Here is a 25624-nt window from a genome sequence, read left to right on the forward strand (position 1 = left end):
GCCAGAGAGGGCACCGAGTGGGGAGAGCGCCAGAGGGCCTTCCCCAGGTAGTTAGGTTAGGGTAAGGAGCAGGTAAGCTCGGAGGCAACTGCAGTGGTGATTGCGTGTTGTGTTGACCAAATGGTCCAGGAAGAGGAGGAGGGTGCAGGTGGCACCAGGTAGGATTGCACAGGTGTGCAACGACAGGTGAATGAAAGACAGGTGTATGGAATAAATGGTCTGGAGGATTGGAATGGATGGTCGTGGAGAGAGAATGGTGGAAATTGTGGAGTGGAGTGGATGGTGCGAAGGTGTGAATGGGGGAAGAGTGGACCCCCATCACGGATACCCGGGGCGGGTAGTGTAAGTGTTAGGTAGAGGGTACAGGTAAATTGTGGTTGGATATTGGCATCTGTGGTGCGGGTGACAGAATGGTATTTGGATGGGTGCATTAGTGTTGTGGAAATGGCTGGGCGTGTAGCCTGTTAGTGTGTGTAGTTGGTTTGGGCACTCCACCACTGTGAGGATGTCGGCCAGGTGAGGCCGCAGGTGGGCTCTGGGAGCCGTTAGTGTCAGTGGGGCCCGAGGATCCGGAGGACGGACCCGGGTAGCCCAGTGCCAGAGAGGGCACCGAGTGGGGAGAGCGCCAGAGGGCCTTCCCCAGGTAGTTAGGTTAGGGCAGGGAGCAGGTAAGCTCGGAGGCAACTGCAGTGGTGGGGGTGTGCAGGTGGGTAGACCTGCTGGGAGAGTTACACGTCGCGGCCCAGAAATTGTGCGAGGGCACCGGGAGATGAATCGGGGGAGTGAGACCCCAAATTGAAAAGCACCACAGTTTGGTCAATGGGAATTGGTTTTTAGAACCCATAGCGTAAGTTGGCCAATGGATTGGCAGGGAGAGACCCCGGGTAGTGTAAAGTGTGTTAAAATCATTTAGAGGATAGTTAGGATGAAGGATCTCCTCGCACCATCTGCATCCACTCACCTGAGGTGACAGGTACTCCGCACCATGCCATGTCTTATTATTTTTACTGTGCAAATGTTTGGATTGTGAGACGCATCATGACGTGGGTGTGACATTGTGCGTAATTCCATCTCTCCCTCCTTATGAGGATTGATGATGAATTGGTGATGGCAAATTTTGAAGTAGAGGGATTGTGGAGACGAATTTGGTATAGGGGAAATATGGGGAAGACGTGACAGTAGTGACGAATTTGTAAATGTGTAGATTTTTGTACATATGGGGTAAGGGCAAGGGTAGGGTAGGTGACAGGGGGGTGACGTACGGTAGGGACGAGCTTTCTCACTTCGCCCTCCGTACGCATTTCGCCTTGCATTGCCTTATTGATGTGTACCCTTGTGACCTTACCCCTCGCTCAATTGTCTTTCCCCTTTTGTCTCCCACATGACCTGTGCGCCACTGGGTGCCGAGGGGAGCGTGCGTGGGTCGGCCATTGTGCGCCCGAAATTCCCAGAACCAGCTGTCTGCATCGATGCACCACATTATGGACCACATGTCTGTGGCCGAGCACCACTTATGGACCCCATGGGTTGGGGCATGGCCCCTCTGCTGGAACCGGCCATGAGGGCCCGAAATCTTGCTGGCGGACCTTGGCCACAGGGCACCGATGCCCCACAGGTGAACCACACATAGTCGGCCCTGTGGGCCATAAATAAAGCAAATAAAAAGGACACATTGGGCACACTTTATTGAAAATAGGCCGCCAGTAAGCAAAGCAAAAGAATGACAACAACTGGAAGAAATAATAATAACCAGCAGAGGGAGCCGAAGAGCAAGAGACCACCTTCAGGGTTAGGGGTTGTTGATTTTATTTTTATTGAACATTGTTGAACAGTGATGACTGCACCGATTGGTGCTTGAGGGTGCATTGGTGCGTTTTCAGGTGCGTTCATGGTGCATTGATGCAGAGCAGACTGTCTCCCCCCCCAGAAAGAACAATCACAGGTCCTGGGTTAGTTTTGTAAATAAAAATAGCGTCATTGTAAATAATGCTTCCCACCGTCAGTGTATAGTTTGAAGACCATTCCGCAATTCGGTTAACTGTGGGCGTAAGTCTGTTAGGCAGGGTGCAATGGAGCAGCGGGACACATTTATTTATGTTTTAAAACTGTCGCACTCAGGGTCAGGTTAAAAGTAGAGGGAACTACACCTACGTGCCACACTAAGGTAAAAGTTATAGGCCCGGGACGTGCCTAAGGGGAGGAGGGTGCAGTGTTGTGGATATGAGAATGGTTTTTTATTTATTTTATTGTTGTGGTAAAATGTTGTTGTCAAAGGTTGTTGTAAAATATCACCCCTCCTCCCTCCGTTTGTGGTTGTATAAAGGTCAAAGGGCGTTCCCGTAGTTAGTCCATAAAACATACATGCAGGACACGATATATCTTTTTTGACAGTTATATCCTTATTATGTGTATTAGCGTAAGGCTGTGTCTTCCATTAATTGAAATACTCCATTGCACCAGTGAAAGAGAATAGATCCCCTTTCCTTCCCATCCCCAAAAATCTCCATTTCATATTACATCCCCTCTCGTCATTGCCGAGCCTCGATTGCCCATATTACCTCCCCTCCAATAACCGCCATTGGCCACGAGGCAGGGTTGGGGAAGAAAGGCGTGTCTCCACCTCGTCATAGAGGGGAGGAGTGAGCCAGCCCCACTCGACCAACCATGAGCCAGGGGTTTGGCTAGAGAGGGCGGAGGAAGAGCGATCGGGGAGGTTCGCAAAGGTTGAGGGGCGGGGGCCTATATAACCCAAGGCAGGGCGTGTTCAAAGGGAGATGCACTTTGAGCTGAGACAAGGAGGGTCACAAAGAGCTGGGTCATCAGAGCAAGAGCGCATGAGGAGATGGGAAGAGAGAAGGCTTGAGACCAACAGAGGTGATGAGTGCACAGCACAAGAGGGTTGCCTGACGCGAGAGATCGTGCCTTGCCTGAGAGGAAATCCCATCATTACTGAGAGAGCGAGAGGGTCGTGGCGTCGACGCAACCACGTTGGTTCCAGCGGTTGTCGTGTTCGCTTTAAACCACGACGCGAGGTCGGAACGGAACCTCGACGGCTGAACGAGCCGAACCGGCTGCCTTTGCCAGCTGAACGGACCACCTCCTGTCATTCCCCGCGTGAGTCAGTGTCTTTTGTTTGTTCTGTCCTGGGAATAAGTTAAGTCTGTATAACTATAAGCTAGTATTTGCACTGTGTCACCTGCGTCTTATGTGTTGTAAATAAACCTTGATTGCTTTCTTTTTGCTTGTGTGTAAATAGCCAATAAATTCAGTCGTATTTCCAAACCTTTCTTGCCTTCTTTTTCCTCTTTGCATTCGTCGCCTTTGTCTTTTCCCTATTGACTAGCTGTGGTGCGACCCGGCCAACGTTTGGGTGGAATCGGGTGAGTCGGGGATCCTGTTAGGTCGCGGCAATACCAAACCGCTCGGTAACTAACATCTTAAACCGCGATCTGTAACAATATATATATATATGGATATAAACACATACATACATACATATACATACACATGTACATATAAACGGACATATACAAACACATACACAGATATGTTATGAATTTGTAAGTACTTGTAAAATCTATTATATTTGAAGTTATTACCTGAACTTATAAGCAATTGACTGAATTTTCCAACTGCCCCGATCATCAGCTGGGCACCGTTTTTCATCGGACGTCATCCATAGTATCGTGGTGTATTGGTCCCCACTCTTACCTGGTTCAACTCCTTCCAATGTTTATCCTCTTGAAGGGAGTCGTTGTCCAAAAGTCCAAGGCCTTGTGTCATTGACTTATTAATAAATTATAATGGTGATCTAAGGTCTAAATTCGCAGAGGATATATCCTGGGATAGAGGTTTCTAAAATCTGGGCCCACAGGGATACCTGGGATACCACTTTGTTCATGGTGTTTTCCATGGTGCCCAAATTTGATCAGTTCTATGTTAGTTTTGGGTAAATTATGGAAACTTCTCTCCACCTATCCCTTTCTCTCTGTGTGATGTAATCTAATCTCGCAAAGTCCTTTCTTCATTTCAGGGCCAATTCCCATGGCAAGCTGCACTGCTTAAAGACAGAGAATGGATATGTGGTGCCGTGTTCATTGGAGGCAACTGGTTCCTTACAGCAGCTCACTGTGTTTCGTAAGGAAGAAAGCAAGCTTCATTTGATATACCGTATTAAGCGGTGCCTGGCGCCATGGCGGTTTTAGAAATGACTGATTATTTTGGCAAATTCATTAATTGTTTGTTTATTGTTTTATTTTAATTATCTTGAAAAGATGAAATATTTTGAATTGTTTGATATGACTAAGAAGTTTGAATCGATATGAATATTGTTACAAAAACAGTCGTTGTGGGTAATTATGAGTTTCAACTATTGTTTTTGCTGGCAGTTGATTTTTTTAGTTTGTTCATGACGAGTATCATTTATTACATAGTGGGATCACCCATGGGAATCCCACGGGCATGGAGGTGTATTGTTGCGATAGGTGTAGCCGTTTTTGTGGTACCCGGGACAATAACGTTAGGCGGGAGTCCAAACCTGAAAATGCTGGAGACCAAAGCTGAAATTGGAAAAACAATAGAGCCTATTTTATTCCAGGAAGTCCCAGGATTACCCACACAAATTTTCGTTGCGATCGGTTAAGCCTTTTTTGCGGTACCTGGGAACGGACGGAGACAGACGGACGGACAGACAGACTGACATTTGATAGTAATATGGTGTGTCAGCGTACCGGCACAATGCAACATTTGCTAATAACTTGCAGTATTTTTAGCCGCGTCGCAGACGCTGCTCATAGAGTGCCCTCTGCTGTTGTTGTTGTTCTTCTTCATGTTCTTCTTCTTCTTGTTGTTGTCGTTCTTGCAGAGAAGACAAAACCTCAAAGCTCCACCCATTCTGGGAACCATAGCTCCACCCATTGTGGGTGAGGCTTCATATAAACAAATATCCACCATTTTATTAACTCGCATAGCTTTGAGGCCTGTTTTGTAGGCCCGTGGTGTCTTGCTCTCTCACACAGTTTTCTTTCAAATCAAATTCGATGTATCATTTCATTTTTCACAGTCGCTAACATAGTTTTAGACTTGGTTGAAAAAAAACGTGAAGAAAATCCGATGAAAGTTGCCCTTTATAGAACGAAATGAATTCTCAAAGGCCTGTAACTTCAAGTCCATTGAGATATATTTTTAGCCGCGTCAAAGACGCTGCTCATAGAGTGCCCTCTGCTGTTGTTGTTGTTCTTCTTCTTGTTCTTCTTGTTCTTCTTGTTGTTCTTGCAGAGAAGACAAAACCTCAAAGCTCCACCCATTCTGGGAACCATAGCTCCACCCATTGTGGGAGAGGCTTCAAATAAACAAATATCCACCATTTTATTAACTCGCATAGCTTTGAGGCCTGTTTTGTAGGCCCGTGGTGTCTTGCTCTCTCACACAGTTTTCTTTCAAATCAAATTCGATATATCATTTCATTTTTCACAGTCGCTAACATAGTTTTAGACTCGGTTGAAAAAAAACGTGAAGAAAATCCGATGAAAGTTGCCCTTTATAGAACGAAATGAATTCTCAAAGGCCTGTAACTTCAAGTCCATTGAGATTTTTTTTTTTTTATCGCGGCATGGTCAGTCATACACCGCCCGAAATAACAGACGGGAAAATGCCGAGATATATTAAAAATTCGTCCATTTGATGACAATCGTCACGATGAAATATTTAATTTATACGTCGTCACAATAATGTGGAGAGAGGAGCATAGCTTCGTTCACATGTCGCCACACACGGGAAATTGCCGAGATATATATTTTTTAAATCGCGGCATGGTTAGTCATACACCGCCTGAAATAACAGATGGGAAAATGCCGAGATATATTAAAAATTCGTCCATTTGATGACAATCGTCACGATGAAATATTTAATTTATACGTCGTCACAATAATGTGGAGAGAGGAGCATAGCTTCGTTCACGTGTCGCCACACACAGGAAATTGCCGAGATATATTTTTTTTAAATCGCGGCATGGTCAGTCATACACCGCCTGAAATAACAGACGGAAAAATGCCGAGATATATTAAAAATTCGTCGCCACACACGGGAAATTGCCGAGATATATTTTCACTTTGCACAAAAATAACATCAAGTAATCGAATCAATAGGAATGTCCTGTGCCTATAACATCGACGTTATAGGCACAGCTGCATCTAGGCATTGTGTAACATCGACGCGGCTTTTGTTTTCATTAAAACGTTTTGTACTTGTTGAATAATGGGCTTTGGGGCTATACATTTATTACCATATACAAATATGGTAGAAATTTTGACCCTCACCCCTCTCTTCCTCCTCTACAATGTAAACCCATATGCTCCATACATGGCATCTTCCCATCACTCCCATTACTCCTCCCAACTCTGTTTCCCTCCTTTCCTCACTCTATACACAATCATGATCAAGGGACAATGCCACCATTTTCACTCCATCAACCATATTTATTATTATTTCTCAATATTCATATTCTCAATTTGATCATCCCCATTCATCTTACTATAATTCACCAAATGTCCGTCTGTCCGTCCGTTCCCTGATACCGCAAAAACGGCTGAACTGATCGCAACGACATTTTGGGTGGGTAATCCTGGGACCCCCTGGAGTAAAATAGGCTATATTGTTTTTCCAAGTTTTTTTCCAAATTTTCCAATTTTCCAGTTTTTCCAAACACGATGGAATAATATTTACCGATATGAACAGTGATGTGGCTTTTATTGAAATTCTACAAATACTGTTTAGATTTTGATGATTTGCGTGTGATATGATTTAAAGGATGTTTACATAAATCGTTTAAAATAAAAAAGCCTTCAATTTCTGATATTTTGCCTTTTCATTTGGGCCTCCAAATTGAAGCCCCGCCCATAGGGCGGGTACCGTTGCTAGTATGTAATAAATATATTGCACCTCTCTAACAACAAGATATAGCAGGATGTAATTAATGTATTAAGTACCGTATTAATTTAATGTATTAATTAATGTATTAAGATGTAATTAATGTATTTTAGCTCTTTCACGAGCCTCGATCTTGTACACACACACACAAAAAAAGTATGTTGGAATGATAGTACAAGTGTTATTTTGTTGCTTCACTATATTGATGGTTGTTGAAAAGTTGTAGTTATTCCAATTCTTGATTTTTAGACTTTTTCTCATGTCATGCTGACTCTTGTGCTCCTTGGCCTAGCGTAATCATGGCAGAGTACAAGGTGCGTGTGGGAGAACTGTCACGCCGGACACGTGAGATCACGCAAGATGAGCTGCTCATCGACCGCATCATTAAACATCCGAGATACAATCGGGCAACAAACGAGAATGACATTGCACTGCTATTCGTGGCGAAGCCTGACCATATACACACGTACACTCCAAGTTTAATGCCAGCTTGCATTCCCCATTCTTCTCTGCAATTCCCACCTGGAGCTCACTGTTTTGCCTCAGGCTGGGGTCGTGCACTGGGTACTGCTTGACTTGATTATTCTTCATTTATACAACCTTTTATGCACAATATTCCATTTGGAACAATTATTATTCTTCTGTTTTTGCATAAAAATGGAAGGCTCATGGAAGAGCAGAACAAGGGACAATATATCAATAAACAAAATGAGGGCAAAAGGAAAACAGTTGGATGGCAAAAAAAACAACCTGAAAGCGATAGCAAAAGGAGGAGGAAATGTTGAACATCGATGAGAACAGCATCTCACCAGGTGGAGTAAAGCTCAGTAGTGGAAATGACGGAGACCATGAGAAAAGAGGTGTGTGAAATTTCGGGTTCTGTGGGTATTTAAACAACCGGAAGTGCATGTGCAAGGAAGTGTTGTAACCTCTTACAGTGCCTTCGGAAAGTATTCACACCCCTTCCCTTGACTTTTTCACATTTTGTGTTATAACCTGAATTTAAAATTGATTAAATTGAGATTTTTTTGGGCACAGATCTACACATAATACACAATAATGTCAAAGAGGAATGTTTTTAGAAATTTTTACAAAGTAATTAAATTAATTGATATATGTGGGAAAATTACATGCCCATACCTCTGGTGTTCATGCCGTTGGTGCTTCTATGGTTGGCAGCGAGTGCCCCGGAAGCATTGACGGAAAGAGAGTAGCAATCATATGTGTGGGAAAATTGCATGCTTGGTCAGGATCACCCAGATAGCTCAGATGGGAGAGCACTGGTACAGTTTTCCAGAGGGACCTGGTTTTGATTCCTGGTCTGGGCGCGTAATTTTCCGACATATATCAATTTAATTATTCAATCCTGTTCGTTAATCTAAAAGTAATTAAAAATGAATTACAGAAATATCTAATTTCCATAAGAATTCAACCCCCTGAGTCAATACTTAGTAGAAGTGCCTTTGGCAGTGATTACAGCTTCGAGTCTTCTTGGTTATGTCTGCATCAGCTTTGCACATCTGGTTTCTCATATTCTTTCTTGCAGATTGGCTCAAGCTCTGTTAAGTTGGATGGGGGAGCATCAGTGAACAGCAATCTTCAAGTCTTTCTACCAATTCTCAATGGGATTCAAGTCAGCGTTGGCTGGGCCACACAAGGACTTTCACATTCTTGTTCTGAAGCCATTCCAGTGTTGCTTTGGCTGTATGCTTGAGGTCATTGTCCTGTTTTAACTTAAATCTTCGCTGCAGTCTAAGGTCTTTTGCACTCTGAAGCAGGGTTTCCTCAAGGATTTGCCTGTATTTGGCTCCATTCATTTTTCCCTCTATCCTTATAAGTCTTCCAGTCCCTGCTGCTGAAAAGCATCCCCATAGCATGATGCTGTCACCACCATGCTTCACAGTAGGGATTATGTTATATGGGTGATGAACTGTGCTCGGTTTCCGCCAGACATAGTGCTTTGCATTCAGCCCAGAGTTTCAGGTCTCATCATACCACAGAATATTTTGCCCCATGCTCTCAGTCTTTCACGTGCGTTTTCGCAAACTCCAGATGTGCTGTCATGTGCCTTTTTCTGAAAAGTGGCTTCTGTCCGGCCACTGCCAGATAAAGTGTCCGGCCACATAAAGCCGAGATTTGTGAAGTGCTGCAGAGACTCTTGTCCTTCCAGCAGGTTCTTCCATCTGAGCCAAATAACTCTGTAGTTCTGTCAGTGGTGATTTAAGTTCTTGGTCACTTCCGTAGCAAAGGTGCTTCTTTCCCGGTTGCTCAGTTTGGTGGACGGCTAGGTCTAGGAAGAGTCTGCGTAGTTCAATATTCTTTCCATTTCCTAATGATGGAGCTCACTGTGCTCTTGGGAGCCTTCAATGCAGCACACGTTTTTGTCGGCTTCCCCAGATCTGTGCCTCGACACAATCCTGTCTCTGAGCTCTGCAGGCAGTTCCTTCGACATCATGGCTTGGTTTTTGCTCTGACATGCATTGTCAGCTGTGAGACCTTATATAGACAGGTGTGTGCCTTTCCAAATCATGTCCAATCAATTGAATTTACCACAGGTGGCCTCCAATCAAGATGTAGAAACATCTCAAAGATGATCAAGAGAAATGGGAGGCACCTGAGCTAAATATCAAGTGTCATAACAAAGGGTCTGAATACTTATGACAATTTGATATTTCAGTTTTTTCTTTTTAATAAATCTGCAAAACTTTCTAAAATCCTGTTTTCTCTTTGTCATTATGGGGTATTGAGTGTAGATTGATGAGGGAAAAGTGAAGTGAAGGGGTCTGAATACTTTCTGAATGCACTGTATATAGAAATGTTTGTCTCTTTCTAAATCATGTCCAATCAATTGAATTGGCTACAGGTCGACTCCAATCAAGTTGTAGAGACATCTTAAGGATGATCAAAGGAAATTGGACGCACCTGACCTCAATTTGGAGTGTCATAGCAAAGGGGTTGAATACCTGTTGACTCAAGACATTTCAGCTTTTCATTTTTAATTAATTTTTAAAAAATTCTAAAAATAAAATTCCACATTGACATTATATGGAGTATTATTTGTAGATCAGTGACAAAAAAAATCTCATTTTTATCCAATTTAAATTCAGGCCATAACACTTCAAAATGTGAAAAAAGTCAAGGGGTGTGAATACTTTCTAAAGGCGCTGTACATAAACGCATTGAATAATATAATTCACCAGATGCGTTGTTAGCAAGAGAAGAACACAATGGTGATGACGTCGCATTATCCTGACGAGCTAAAAATTCAATCCTTTCGTCCGTGGCAAAAAATGATTTGCAAATCGGATACAAAAATAAATGGTGGCATGAAGGAACTATACTTTCCACTTAAGGAAGTTCATGGACCATAGACCAAATGTTGCCTGTGGTCTGGTCTGCTCTTTCTTAGTTGTTTCAAATTGGTGGAGTAGATTAGTTTCGTGCTCATTGTTGGTTGGCTGTGCCTTTTTTCATAACGTTTTCCTGACTGATTGGTTGGGTGGTTTCTCCATTGAAAAACGAAAAGGAAAACCATAATGCCGTTGCTCCTTCCTTTACGCAACACTTTTCGCAAGACGTCCAAACTTTCTTGCATATTTTACCGTTGTTTAAAATTATTTACCTCTGGTTTGGTTTGTAGTGGAAATTTAGATAACTTGTGGCAATGGCAAAATAATTCAGGGGATTTGGTCCTATATTGCAGAGGTCATGGAGTTTTATCTTCCGATGGCAGCAGCGTCAATTAAGCCAAAATCTTTCTTTACACAAGATTGAGTCTCATTGGAAGAGAGCTGTGACGGAGGGTAAAAAGGCAACTGAATAATGGGGCCGTGGGTCCACAGTTGGACACAAAAAGCAAAGAAATGGACGCCTGAACTGGAAAAGATAAGAAGGAACACAGTAACTGCAAGTAAGAGGGTTTGATTAGGTAGAGTTAATTAAGTATATTTTCATGTCCCCCTACTCACCCTGTTTTATGTCACACAATTTTCCATCATTGTTTTTGGTGTATTTTTCATCTTTTTTATGGAAACAGCTCTATTACAAGGACGTAAAATGAAGGAGACAATATAATGTCTGTTCCACAGAACTGGAGACTTTGGCAAAGCGTCCCGATGTGCTTCGCTGGGTGAAGTTAAATTTGGTTGGGAACTGTTCAGCTTTTCATGGAGAGCGCTTTACTGAGGGCATGGAGTGTGCAGGTTTGCTCTGTTATGTTTTTTTCCCTTCACTACATTATAAGCTAAAGGTGGATTGTAAAATTCAAGATTGGAGGGGATGGGTGGGGTGGAGGTTGTGACATGGCTGAATGACAATCAAAATAATTTTCATATCGTCGCTTTTTGGTTGTTGGGTAAAAAAAATGATCGTGCAAGGTGCGTGCGATTGGGAAGCATTTCATTGTGTCAAAAGTCAGTTAATAAAACCTATCACAATATATTATTATTATCGAGAAATTTAACCTTTTAAATAACCTTTCCTTTCCTTTAACCTTTTAAATAAGTTTTTAATTTAACCTTTTAAAAAAAAAACCTAATAAATAACCTTTCCATCATTGCTTCAGATATGAAATCTTTCCTCTTCTCCAATGGCTTGATCTCTGATCATCAATTTGGTTTCACACCTGGACACTCTACTCTGGACATGCTGCTTCTGCTTTCTCAACAATGGATGGAGGTCCTCAATGCCAAACAGGAAATTAGAGCTGTCTCCCTTGACATAGCACGTGCCTTCGATACGGTCTGGCACCCCGCTCTGCTCACCAAACTCTCCTCCTTTGGTATCCATGGAAATCTCCATGCATGGCTGGTGGACTTCCTCTCTAGTCGTAGTCAACGTGTGGCGCTGAATGGGTTTCTCTCATCTCCTCTTCCTGTTCAGGCTGGACTTCCCCAAGGCAGTGTTCTGGGCCCTGTGCTTTTTCTGGTCTTCATCAATGATCTCTCTGACTCTCTTGAAAATCCTCTCTATCTCTTTGCTGATGACTCTACTCTCTGTCGCTCCATTCCTCATCCCTCAGATCGGCAGTCTGCAGCCTCCTCACTCTCTGCAGACCTGGACAAAATCACAGACTGGGCAAACAAGTGGAACATGTCTTTCAATCCTGACAAATCTCACACTCTTACGATGTCTCTCCGAAAAGACCGACTGGACAACCCTCCCATCCACTTTCTGAATAATCCTCTCCAAGAAGTTCTGTCACTCAAACTTTTGGGTCTCACTAACTGCCATGATATTTCCTGGGAAAACCACATTTCAAATCTGGCCTCCAAAGCCAGTCACCGACTGGGCATCCTCCGTCGTGGGATGTCCTTCCTTGGCACACCTGAGCACCTCACCACATACAAGGCTTTCATCCGCAGCTCAATGGAATACTGCTCTCCCCTCTGGGCTGGTGCTCCTGCCTCACACCTAGCTCGTCTTCACGCTGTTGAAACCAAAGCGTTCAGAATCATTGGAATCTCCCGCAATGAAGCCAACTCCAAGGGCCTTTCACTCACTCACCGCAGGCAGGTTGGTGGTCTTTCCGTCTTCTACCGGCTCCTCTCTGGACTTGCCCCTCCAGCTCTCTCTGGGCTCTGTCCCGCAAATATTCCTACAGGTCACACAAGATCTGCCAGCAACCCTCTTATGGTTAAACTGCCAAAATCAAGACTCTTTGCTCACCTTCACTCCTTCATTCCTCTTTTCTCGCACCTCTGGAACAAACTCCCTCACTCTCTTCCATCCCACTCAACCCTCCAGGTCTTTAAAACAGCTGTTTACCACCATCTCTTATCTTCCCCCATCCAAAACCTTGATCTTTTCTACCCCCGCTAATTTCACCCCAAATCCACTTTTTTGAAATACCAACTTCTGTCCTGGAAGTCCTTGGTGTCCTTGTGTTTTATACTTCTCCCACCCCCCCCCCCCCCTTCCTACGCCTCCTCCCCCCAAGCCCTCTCCCTCCCACACATCTCCCTGCTCTCAAATGTTATGTTTGTGTGCTTCCCCTTCTCTCCCCATCTTGTCTTCCGCTCCCTCTTTTTATATATTTTGTTTCTCTTGTTGATTTGTTTGTGAAATAAATGTTAGCTCTTTCACGAGCCTCGATTCAGTGTACAAAAGAAAAACGAAAAAAAAAACTTGTTTTATCTCCCTACTTTTGTTGGGCTTGACGAGACCACCTTTAGAGGCCATTTTCCCCCACAGAGCAGGGGTTGGCCTTTTTCGGGCACTGTGGTCCCCTTTTTGAAGCAATGTTTTATGGCTGGATGCCCTTCCTGCTGCCAACCGTGTTCGTCGCCTCTTGCGACACACAGGGAATTACCAGTGAACTGGTACTCAATTTACCGACCTCGGAAGGATGACAGGCTGAGTCAACCCCCCTGGTGTTAATTCAGCGATCGACCAGGATTCGAACCCAGGATCCTAGGATCCCAAGCCAGCGCCCTGACTGCTAAGCCAACACCAGGCTTTTGTTAGGCTTAATGATCAACCATTAAATTTTATCCCATGACTCAGATGTTTATATCATATCCCTTGAGAATAATATACATATATGTGTATGTATGTATGTATATATATATATATATATATATATATATATATATATATATATATATATATATATTGTTACGGTTTTGAGCTTTGTACAGTGAGTTCAATAAATGTTAAAGGTTTGCCCCCATAGATAGTCACACGAGCAACATGTAGCCTCATTTGTCGTATAGTTATTTCTTAGTATGTGTGAGAATAGGCCATTTCCTCTGTTCGTTCTGCATTGTGTAAAGCCAGGAAAATAGGCCCTACTGCCACCGATCATCCTACGTCCGTAACCTCAATTCAGTTTGTTAACATTGGTTCATTTTGGGTGAGTTAACACGAGGGAGGCAGAGGAGGATCGGGGCGGAGTCGAGGCAGAGCGGCAGAAGCGATGACGGTAAGCATGAGCCGCCAATCAGAGCTCAGGGGTGGTGGCGTCAGAGGGCATGGTGAGAAGAGTCTGGTGAGTTCCAGAAGGTCCGCGGGGCGTACCTTTAAAACCAGCCCTCGGAAGGACTAGCGCTGGAGAACCCAAAGGACTTGCCGGAAGGGAGGAAGACATTAAAGAGAATTTACAGCCAGAACGCGCGGTGCTTTATAGCTTGATGTGCCTTGCCACACTTGCATGAGAATGGCTGAGTAACCGCCCTTTGCCGTAAAAGTCCACCCCTTGCCGTTCCACCCGATATATCTCCTTCGTTCGAGAGACACGCTACGAGTCCCTGTCTTCGCTGATCACCATCTTCACGGGACGCACGTGGACCATGGAGAGTCGGACGGAGCCAATCCTGGACGACCACATCAGCGCATTGGTGAACATCGACATCTGCAATCCCCTGTGTGAGTGTGAGTGAGACGGGCCCGTTGTCCAAGGATAAGTTAAGACTGTATAAGGATTTCTCTGTGTCTCTTCGTCCTGGAACTGTAAATACGTGTGGGAATCATTAAACCCATCTGTTCTTCCTTTCTTCTTGATTCGATCGTTCCCGTGATTTCTCCATTTGACTAAGCGTGGCACGAATAAGATCGCTCCAATCGGGGTCCATTAATTGAGACTGCGCGGATCATGTGTATGCAAACCGCTCGGCGTACTCCAACCTCACGTGGTTCGTGCGAGGCTTGCTACCTCGTTTCCGTGGTACAAGCGAGTACTTAGGTACGAGCGAGAATTTGGTCCCGAAACCCTATTTTGCGCTCGCCCGGAAAGGACGTAATAAGTCTCGGTTCCGCCAGACAAGTTCAGACAAGGGGATTAATCCCCCCTTGATAAGGCCGGCGAGAGAACCGCAACAATTGGTTTCAGGAGTTTGTGATAGGACCCGAAGTGCGCTTAACGCACTCCAAAATTACGAGCGACCGAAATTTAGTTTTTAAAATCGAAATTTAAAGGTTTGTGCCATGGCTCGCCAAAGCGGTTGAATTTGGCGATTGGTTGAAATTTGTTTGTAATTTGGTTGAAATCTCCCCCTGGTTGGGGGGAGAAGATGAGGTAGAAAATGAAAAATTAATGACCCAGGATAGAGGGACAGTTGGTAGTAGTGGAAGCTGAAAAGGGTGCAGCAGCAGGGGAAGAAAATGGCGGCGCCTCGCACATGGTGACGAGGGCCGCGCCCGCTGCGCAGGTGGGGGTTATGGACATGCAATCCTATATGGGCACCTTCATGGCACAAATCAGGGCCTATATGATAAAGTCGGAGCATAAGATGGATGCTCGGAGTGAGCGATTGGAAAACAAAATGAATGCTCAAAGTAACCAATTGAAAGAATTGGGGGACAAATACACCCGGGACATAGAAAAAATGGGTGGCCAATTGAAAGAATTGGAGGACAAATACATCTGGGGAATAAAAGAAATGGGGGAGGACATCGGGCGCAAGTTGAGAGAGGAGGTCGCGGTGGTGCGCGATGAGGTAACGTGGTGCAAGGAACGCGGGGAGAGCGGGGTAGAGCAGAGCGCGGCTAAGTTGACCGAGGGGATAGAAATCGCGACTCAGGGTGTGGAAAAGCTGACGGCCGTCGAATTGGAAAAATAAATTTTATTGGCGCCGGCGGTCGTCGAGGAAAAATAAATTCTAATTGAAATTGGGGCGGAAGAGACAGTAGAGTTGGGAAATGAATCGCGGGAGGAAAAAATGGAATCCACGCAAAATCTGTGTTTGCATTGTGATGTCGGGCTTGCTAACCCCAGTAAAGGTTTGCAGGTGCTGGCGGAGAAGAGAATCCCCAAGGTGAGTAGGGGTGTGTTTGGCGGGAAAAGATTTTTGGCGCGCTTGGGGCATAGACGAAGCCCGGGCGCTCGTGGAAGGTCCTTTGTGTGGTGTATGCAAGCGAATGGCGCGCGTGTGCGAAAAAAGTGTGCAACGGAGCGTGAGTGTATGATGGAATGTGAGTGGGAAAAGTGTGGCGGAGAAGAGTGTGAAACAGAGTGTGTGATGGCCGAGGAGAGTGAGAGGGAATGCACACCAGAGCATGTTGTAGAGAGTGTGCAGGAGTGCACACCAGAGCACGTGATTGCGTGTGTACCAGAAGAGTGCACACCCGTGGACGTTACGGAGTACATAACAGAGGGGTGTATGTGAGAGTGTGCGATGGCCGATGGTGTTACGGAGTGTGTGGAAGGTATGAGTGCGCCTAGGTGTGCAGGTGTGAGTATGGTGTGCGAAAAAAGAATGCACACCGGACCGTGTGCAGAGAGAGCGTGCGGTAACAGAATGTATGGAGTGTATGGGAGGCGCTGGAGCGCCGCGGTGTACGAGTGTGGAGTGGGTCGCATGTGGTAAGAACGCGGCTCGAGCATCGACACAGACCAGGGTAGCGTTTAGCGCGACATATAGCCGACGCGAGCCCTCGGTGTGTGGTGTGCTTTGTGTGCTGCGGGGATCGGCAGAGATCGATGCTGTGGCGGTCTCGCAAGGAGCACCGTGCATGGTTCGCACCGGGCCCCGCCCTGTCTGGTCGGTGCCACGCCTTGGCAGTAAAGGCGATCGGCACGGTTCGAGGGGGGGTAGGAGAGGTCGGAGCCGAGCCCCCTGGCGGGTGCGGTGCTCCGACCGTGGGTGGTTGGGCCATCATGCGTGGGACCGCAAGGCCTCGTGCAGAGATAGCGCCTTGAACCTTGGCCCAACAAAGCCTCCTCCCCTGAATCAAAAATGCCGGACGGACCCAACCTCCAGTAGACCAACCACCCGCATGCATCGCTCGGCTTTTCGAAGCCGAGCTGTGACAAAAATGTATTTCTGCACCGAAAGGGTCGAGTGGAGTGGACAGTTAGCCATAGTGTTGGCGAATGGTAGCTTTACCATTCACTGGGGCACATGAGCTTTAGATTATGGGGTGGCAGTGTAAACTAGCCAAGGGTGGGCTAGGATATTGTAAGGGATTTAGTAAATGACAGTAGGGACAAGATTTAAGTAGAGACATTGTACAGGTAGAGGGGACGGAGAGAGATTAGATGGATGATAATGACGAGGGAAGTGCTTAGTGTAAGGGAAGACGGGAAAGCACGAATGTTAGGGGGAGTAGTTAGTTAGATGATGCTGTGTGGGTGTAGAAGTGTATAAATGGTGTATTGAGGACATGTGGAATTATGTTGGAGTGTATGGGAACAGGAATGTGAGCACAAGAAGTGTGCAAGAGGACTTGGTGTGTGGAGTAAATGGTGTGGAATGAGTGGTGTGGAGTGCATGGTGCGAAGGAGTGGATGGGGGAAGATGGACCCCTTCACGAATACCCGGGGAGGGTAGTTTAAAAGTTAGGTGGAGGGGTAGGTAAATTGTTGGATATTGACACCTGTAGTGCAGGTAGTAGCAAGGAAGTGCTGAGATGGGTGCGTGAGTCTGTGGAAATGGCTGGGCGTGTGGGCTTTGTTGGTGCGTATGCTTATTGGGGCACTCCGCCACTGGTAGTTTATCGGCCAGGTGAGGCCGCAGGTAGGCTCTGGGAGCCAGTCAGTTAGAGTTCAGAGTAGTGTTCAGTGGGGCCCGAGGATCCTAGGGAAGGACCCGGGTAGCCCAATGCCAGAGAGGGCATCAGAGGGGTGAGAGAGCCAGGAGGGGCCTTCCCCGATTTAGGGTAGTCACAAGGAGCAAGGTAAGCTCGGGTGGCGACTTCAGTGGCGGAGGTGCGCAGGTAGTTGGACCTGCTAGTGGAGCCACATGACCCAGCCCCGATATTGTGCGAAGGCACAGTTTTGAAAAATTGGGGAGTGAGACCCAAAATTGGAGGGCACCACAGTATGTGCAATGGGAATTGGTTTTTAGAACCACATAGTGTAATGATGGCCAATTGAATTGTCAGGGCAAGACCCCGGGTAGTTTAAGAGTTAATGTTATTAGAGTATAGTTAGGATGAGAAATCTCTTCGCACCATCCACATCCACTCACCAAGGGAGACGGAACTCCACAACAGGTTTTGCAAACGATTTGGATGGTAAAGACGCATCATGACGTGAGGGTGACATTGTGGGTATTCCATCTCTTCCTTCTTGGGAGGGATTGGAAGACGAATTTGGCTTAGAGGGGGATATGGGAGACAAGACGTAGAGACGCTTTCTCTGCTCGCTCTCCCGCGCCCCTCATGTTGCATTGCCTTGTATTGTGTGTACCGTTGCGCCCTTTCCTCCGCTAACTCTGCTTGTCTTCCTCCCCACCCATGGACCCATTTTTTTTTGTGGGGAGTGTGCAGGAACCCTGACCTGTGCGGCTGCACTTTGCTACACCTGTGCAGCTGCACTCTGCTACCTTTTGCTGCACCAATACACCTTATGGACCACACATTCTGTGGCCTGGCACCTTTGCTGAGCAGACATTTGCTGCAAACGTTACCTTGCCCCTGCGGACCACTGGTTTTTAAGTGGCGTCAATGTCATGCAGAGGGACCATAAGATTGGCCCTGCTGATGAATAAAACGGACACGGTTTGTGCATTTTTATTCCGGTGTGTCAGGAAAGAAGACTTCAAGTTTATATTATGGCACACCGAAGACGAAGCAGGAAGACGCAAGAAGCAGCAGCCCAGCAGCAGCCAGGCAGCAAAAGCCAACATTTATTTTGAAATGGTGATTGTGCCTGATTGTCCATTTTTGTGCATAATTTTAGTGTATTGGTGCATTGCATTCTGTTTTCTCTCCTCCCAAATTTCTTTCCCACAAAAGAACAGGTCCTGGGTTGTAGAACTGTAAATAATTAGTTAGTCTTGTAAATAACATGCTCCCCACCGGCTTTGTGTATAGTTTGATAATTCTTTCCGCAATTTGGTTAGCTGTGGGTGTGAGTCTGTTAGTTAGTACACAACGCAGTAGTTGGGACATATCTAGTGTTGTAAAACTGTCGCATACAGGGTGTTAGATTAAATGTAGAGGGGAACCACATCGAAGTGTCACACGGAATTTAAAGAGTAGTCCTGAACCTTGCTCAAAACCGGTCATTCTCACTTGTGTGGGTTCGGCTCGGGGACGAGCCTGGCAAAGGAGGGGGGCAGTGCTACAGTTTTGAGATTTGTACATATGACATCATTAAAGGTTAAAGGTTTGCCCCCCATAGTTAGTCCACAAGCAACACGTAGGCCCACTTAGAGTATTAGTTATGTCATAGTATGTGTCAGAGTAGGCCATTTCCCTAGTAATATCTGCGTTGTGTAAAGACATGAGCTTAGGTCCCTTTCATTTTGCAGCCACCCTTCAAATCCATCTCTGGGCATAATTGATCCCACGCCCCATTTGGCTGATCCCTCAATTCTGTTACGCTTTGGCTGCCAGCAGCATTAGCTGCCCTTTGTTCGCTCGAACTAGCCGAGTAACACGAGGTAGGCCTGAAAAGAGGGAGGAGTGCAGGGTCGGGGTGTGGCGGTGTTGAGGAGCACGTCAGAGGCGATGATGGTAAGGGCTACCAGCCAACCAGGTCTCTGAGGGCATGGCGTGATAGGGCGTGGTGAAGAACGTCTGGTGAGTTCCAGAGGGTTCTAAGGGCGTGGCAATAAAACCCTTTGCGCGAGGCCCCGACTCAGTTATGAGAAGGGAGAGGTCTCGACTTACAAAAAGGACTTACGTGGACTGGTTGGAAGAGGACTTGCAAAGGATCGATCAGAGAGGACTGGTATCGAAAGGACTCGCGAGAGAACTTGTGCACGGGGACTTGAAGGAATTGAAGAGCGCATTGTTAGCGCCTATTCGCTTATTACATACGCAGCCTGCGAGTGATTAACCGCCAGAGCCCAGCCCTACCGTTCGCCCCGTAATTATCCCGTGCACGCCAACGACACACGGAGAGTTCCTGCCGTCTCTATTTCATCTACTTCACGGTGCGAGCTGGGGACTGGAGGGAGAGCTGCCCGGACGCCATCCCTGGACGTGCTAACCTGTTCATCTGCAATCCCCGTGTGAGTGTCTGTGTGTGAGACGGGCCCGTTTGTCTGGGGTATTAAGTATAAGACTGCTTAAGGACTGCATTGTGTCCTCTTTTTCTCAACATTGTAAATAGTGTGAATAAATCTTGTTATTCCTTTTCTTCCAATTCGACCGTTTCTGTGATTTCCACCATTGGGTAAGCGTGGCACGAATAAGAACCGCTTGGATCGGGGTCTAGTAATTGCTAATGGCTCGGGTCACGAGTTCGCTACCGCTCGGTGTATCCACCAACACCCATGATTTGGGCGGGGCTTATTTCCTCGTTTCTGGGCAGCGCGAGTAATTAGGTAATAGCAATTCTTAGTCCTAAAACCCTATTTCGCGCTGTCATAGGTCCCGGGTCCCGTCGGTCAGTCAAAGACAAGGGGACTAATCCCCCCTTGGTAAGGGGAGAAGGCTGGCGCTGAGATCTGCAACAATATATATATATATATGTTTCTCAGACGTTTCTCACATGTTAGCATGTGATGTAAATACATTGGCTGGTTAACAATAAGATATCACAAAGTTATAGAATGCAATTTTTTTTCTGAAATAACGACTAAATGCATGGAATTGTGCATAAATGAATTAAAACGTCACCATAATGGCAAGCACAGTAACACAGTGATGGAAGGAAGATGTAAATTAATTTTGTGACAAAGAATCATGAGTCTGATACACAGATTATATTTGCCAGGGTCGCTGGATGGATCTGCTGACACCTGTGATGGTGACTCTGGAGGTCCTCTAATCTGCTATAACTTCCTCAACCAAGCCTATGTCTGGGGAATCGTGAGTTGGGGCCACCAATGTGGATCAGAAGGATTCCCAGGTGTCTATGTCAAGGTGGCATTCTACTACACCTGGATTCGCTCGATAACTGGCAAAGCAATCTTCAAGCACTAGAGCTGATCCCCAGTTCACCTTCTGATGATGGCTGTTCTACATTTTAAAAACACCCTTTAACCCCAAACATCATTGACATCAATATTGTGGCATTTTTTTTTTTACAACAAATGAAACTGTCTGCATTTTTGATGAGGGCGGTATTAAATAAATAAAATACAAAATATGGTTACAATCATGATTGTCTTGAATAGTGTGGGCTAACTATTTAGCTCTTGATATTCAATAAGTTGACATCACTCACCACCAATACATCACTCATTACATCTGACATCACTCATAGTCTTTCAATTCATTCTAAACATCAGCTTGTTCTTGAACTCCTCCTTCTCTCCAAAGATCTTTTCTTTCTTTCATAAGTCATAACCAAGCACTTTGTTGTGCAACACAATCAAATCGCTAGTTTTAATTGATTTTTATGATGTTCTTGTAAAACAAACTTTCTGCCATGTTGAATTAAAAGGATGTTTTAGCTTATCGGCTTATGTGAAACATCGTGTTTGAACTGTACAAAGTGAGAATATTACTGGTATATAAACATGTCAACAAAAGGCTCCTACAGTTAGATTTACAGAATGCATATGCAATTTGGAGATGGTTGCATATGAGTGTGATTGTATGGCCCGGGATTTTCAGGAATCTCCGGGACTTTCAGGAAATATGTACAAAACGAACAGATACAGTCTGACCACCTGGGGTTACCAACAGGAGGGGCTGAGGTCATGTTCTCAGTCCGCATTCCTACCAGGTAGCATCATACGATACACATTTACATAAAGAGAACTGGAGTTCTTCCTCAACCTGAACTGCCGGGCTATGCCAAAAAAAAAAAAATTACCCCATAAAACTTTGTTTTTTACCAGCCCCTGGAACAACCACAAGTTTTCAACTCATTCCGTCCAGCAGCTCAAGAATGCATGGAAGTCAAATAAACACCTCACTTTTTGTATCGTATGATTGTAATCATACTATCATATATGTATAAAAATCAAAAACCAAAACTTCAGATATTGCAGTTTTCATTAATTAAAATGAGTACTTGACTTTTTTGGGGAAACAAGCTAGAAATCAATTGTAAAGATATATGTGCACACAAAATAATTTAATTTTAAACTAATTAAATAATGCAACAGAACATGGTTATATGAGCTAAAAGATCATATTTATGGTATTTACAGGAAGCAGTCATAGAAGGCCACTTCAGCTAATGCAATGAAATAATTCTCAATTTGAAGAACATGTGGGGAAATTTTGCTTGAAGCTTTTCAGCTGTTTTTATCCTTCATTGATGCTCCAGTGTTTTTCGATGCGTTTGTAGAAATACCTGAAATAAATTCAAAGAAGATTGGGAAATGAGCATTAAATAGCAAATGGCACATATGACAGTAAACAAACTAAACACAGAAATAATTATGAACAAATTAACAAAGGATTGTTTGCTGTATCCTGGTGGTGTGGGTTGGGCACCACCAAGCTCACCATCTTGTGAATTCTTATTGAAATCTCAATGGAAACCTGTTGCACTATCATTTAATCATGAAATCTACAGCCAAAATGAAATGTTTTAGTCATGTTGGATTTGGAGGTACAATTGCAAGTGCTTGGTCTACAAGCTTGCTAACTCGAGCCACTTGCAGAACTTCTCCAAGCCTGATTTCCATTAAAAAAGACTTTTAAGCTACATTATATTTTATCTATAGAACAAAAAATAAAGATGTGTTGAAGTGGAAGAAAAAGTTTGCAGGTCTCAATATACTTTCTCTTTACAAAGCAAGAGCAAAATCAAGCTAGATATCTGTGATCACAAAGCAATCACCAAGGGTAAGCCTCCCCCAGATTACCCTTGGCAATCGCCCACGACTTACCCTTGGCCCGTGATACAATGATGGTTATATATTTTTCGGACCTCCATATGACCTTGACCTTCAACATTTAAGGATAGAGTGTAGATTAAGAAAATGTGTCGCCATCTGCAATCTATCCATAAAACTCAACTGCATGAAAATTTGAGGAAAATTATTCAAGTTATGATCAAAAAAGTGTTGTTTTTTGTATACTTAGTCGAGGCTCATATACGAGCTAACACATAGAACATATAACAAGAAGAAAAAGACGTAAAATGTCAAAGCCCCTGTGTTTTTTGTAATTTTGCTGTATGGAGTTAAAGGCCTTCAGTCGGCCATCTTTGGTCGGATTACAAAACAAAATCTTCTGCATATGTATACTCATGTATTGTCTTTGCACCAAGTTTGAACAAAATCGGTCCATGCATGGCGAGAAATGGTTGGGGACACGTTTAAGTAACAAAATAGCTGCCAGTCTGCCATTTTGAATTGAATCTCGAAAAAAATGATGTGCATATGTAACCCATCATTCATTTTCTGTGTGCCAATTTTGGAGAAGACCGGTAAATGTATGTCCGAGAAATGGTTGAGGACGTGTTCAATATTGGGCTTTTTTTACAACTAAAATGGCCATCAGTCGGCCATCTTTGATCGCATCGCAAAAGAAAATGATGTGCAAATGTATGCCATCATGTATTGCCTTTGTGCCAAGATGCCAAGTATGAACAAAATCGGTCCATACATCTCCGCGATATGGTTGCGGACACATGCACGGACGAGACCCAATCCAGAAGCCCAGTTTTGGATTAAGTCCAAAAGGAGCTAATAAAGGGAGCAGGAGAGAGAAGGAAGCACACAACAACAGTAGTGAACAGGGCCATCATTTAGTTAATTATATCACTATCCTTAAAAAGTAGGTCAAGGATACTTATCAAATATCAGGTGCACAACTTCAGTGCAGGTCCACTATTATGATGCACGAACATTCTGGAAGGCCAAGCTGTCTTTCAGATACCACATTGGTATTTTTAGTGATGACAAAAAACGAGGTTTTTTCAGATGGCCATTTGACCTTGACTGCGGTTTTTTTTTTTCAGATCGCTATTTGACCTTGACTTTTAACCCAGAGGGGTATGATGTAAATCAAGTGTAAATGCACTTTGTTCTAGGCTATCTAGAGAGGGCAATGCCATTCTGTTTGGACAAACCTTAGTTGCGTTTTGGTGAAAAATGTAAAAATGTCTGTAATTAGGCCATGACCTTACAATTAGGTCAATGTCAAAATATTTCAACCCCATGTACTTTCTATTCACATTATTGGTGTAAAACTTCATTCCAGAAGTCCCAGCTGGCTCCTAGCTGGCTGGCTCCAGCAGATACAGCTCGGAAATTGATGCAACTCGGAAATTGTGAGTGCAGGAAAAAAAGAACCTAAATGGTGGTTTAGTACTCCTCGCAGTCTAAGAAACTCTTGGGTACCATTCAAATTGGAGCCACTAATTGTCGAAACAAACCATACAACAGGTATAACCATCCCGCTATTCTACAGCAGAGCGTTAAATATGGTCAATGCCACCGGCGGAGTTTGGGCGGGGGGGGGGGGGCAGAGAGGGCAGTGCCCCCACCTTATTTTTTTTTTCAGTAGTTTACAATTAAAATAAAAACATTCCATATTTAAACGTGAGTAACAATAATGAACGTAAACTGTATTTGTTATTTCACGTACACTGTAACTACACTAACAAACGGTGATTTTGGAAGTCAGACCTAGCTACCCATTATTAATATTAAGCCCTTGCCCCCCAAATAGAGAAGTCAAACTATGCCTATGGTCAATGCAATTACTGTTGTGCCTGTAATTAAAGAAATAAGTTTTCAATAATTTCTCATAAATGTCAGGTTTTAAGATACTTTCAGTAAAAGTCCCAAAATTGCATCTGTGCTTTAACAATGCACTGGATGAACAATTGATGTGAATATTACATGAACACATTGTATTTCAAAGTTTCAGAAGTCAATTTCCGCTGTTGTTGAAGAGCAGCAAGCGGCCTATTTTGCTATGATGAAGGGTAAAGCTCAAAACGTCAGCATTTTATAATCATTCACGGTGGATAACTAACCATTTTATCTTATATTTTTATTAACTTCTCTAAGAGACCCATTTACATTGAATCTCATGTACGTGGATGTCTCTTACAGTCATGTGCTGCTCTTCAAAAACAGGGAGAATTGGCTAATGAGATATATAAACAGACTTTTAAGGGTTATTAAGAAGCATTGAGAATGTTTATGGCTTTTCTAAACCATTTAGTTAACCCACCAGGACTTTTTCAAGAATTTGCTTCCATTTTTCAGATGCAATCTCATCGTCTCCATACATGTGATATGTCCTCTCTTTAAAAACAAGACTGGAAGGGGGAAAAGTGGGTGTTCATTGCCAAAGTATTTCAAAAGCAAAGTTATGAGTAAAAGTTTGGACTTAACCTCAGTTTATTTTTAATGTTATTGCAACTTTTACCACCTTTCACTTGTAAATGTGAATCAGTATTATTTCATTACCTACTTGAATATGCAGCTCTAAGAAATCAAATTCAGCTAGCCTACAGGTAAGCTCAAACCTTCAACCTTTCTAAGTTCAAACCTTTTAACGTACATACCCACAAATAATTTCCTTATTTAATATAGTAGGATTTGCAACTAATTTAGTCACATCTCTGGATGAAAGAGCTTTCACGTGTTCTTCAAGCTGTAGTCCCCCAAAACCTCAACAATTACGATCAACAGTGATGGCTCACATCAAGTTGCAAACTTCTCCAACTGTTCAATGAAGATGCAACCAATCCTATCAGTCGTTTGGTAGCTGGTGACAAACCATGCCTTCACCATTTGGATATTGAAATTGGGGTATTCATGTTGGAAGCACAAGGGATCACCACCACCCAATAAACTTCCCACCCAACACTTAGCTGCTCTTGACTTTCTGGGATGCCAAGGATATTGTGCTAATTGATTATGTGTCTCTCAAAACACCAATCACG

At 44.2% G+C, this 25624-nt stretch overlaps 2 protein-coding genes across 5 annotated transcripts in view; one reads left to right on the plus strand and one right to left on the minus strand.

Annotated features, from left to right (window-relative positions):
* The first annotated feature begins 1133 nt into the window (after positions 1–1133).
* LOC144891795 (complement factor I-like) lies at positions 1134–21219 on the plus strand. Of its 2 annotated transcripts, none has more exons than XM_078776277.1 (4): positions 1134–4137; positions 7220–7491; positions 11016–11129; positions 20534–21219. In XM_078776277.1, the coding sequence occupies exons 2-4, from the start codon at positions 7227–7229 to the stop codon at positions 20740–20742; spliced, it is 588 nt and encodes a 195-aa protein (XP_078632403.1). In that variant the 5' UTR covers positions 1134–4137; positions 7220–7226; the 3' UTR covers positions 20743–21219. The 2 variants fall into 2 exon arrangements, with proteins under 2 accessions (XP_078632403.1, XP_078632404.1); XM_078776278.1 differs by having other exon boundaries at positions 3996–4137; positions 7220–7272.
* Positions 20798–25624, minus strand: part of LOC137425083 (dual adapter for phosphotyrosine and 3-phosphotyrosine and 3-phosphoinositide-like) — a 38811-nt gene continuing 33984 nt past the window's right edge. For 2 of the 3 annotated variants that reach the window (XM_068113110.2, XM_068113111.2), the window contains 2 exons: positions 24907–24994; positions 21102–22066 (listed from right to left, as the gene is read on the minus strand). In XM_068113110.2, the coding sequence (XP_067969211.1) occupies positions 22025–22066; positions 24907–24994 (130 nt within the window). In that variant the 3' untranslated portion in view covers positions 21102–22024. Of the gene's footprint in view, positions 22067–24906; positions 24995–25624 lie in introns of all 3 variants that reach the window. The other variant, XM_078776276.1, reaches the window with a different exon arrangement.

This window comes from Myxine glutinosa, chromosome 4 (assembly GCF_964187855.1).
Source record: "Myxine glutinosa chromosome 4, kmMyxGlut1.1, whole genome shotgun sequence".
Classification (NCBI taxonomy): domain Eukaryota; kingdom Metazoa; phylum Chordata; class Myxini; order Myxiniformes; family Myxinidae; genus Myxine; species Myxine glutinosa.

Bases quoted from the DNA above. Each gene is read 5' to 3' on its own strand.
- LOC144891795 (XM_078776277.1), top strand. From the start codon at position 7,227: ATGGCAGAGTACAAGGTGCGTGTGGGAGAACTGTCACGCCGGACACGT. The intron at 7,492-11,015 runs GTACTGCTTGAC...TCTGTTCCACAG, and splicing joins AGGCTGGGGTCGTGCACTGG to AACTGGAGACTTTGGCAAAG. The intron at 11,130-20,533 runs GTTTGCTCTGTT...TATATTTGCCAG, and splicing joins TGAGGGCATGGAGTGTGCAG to GGTCGCTGGATGGATCTGCT.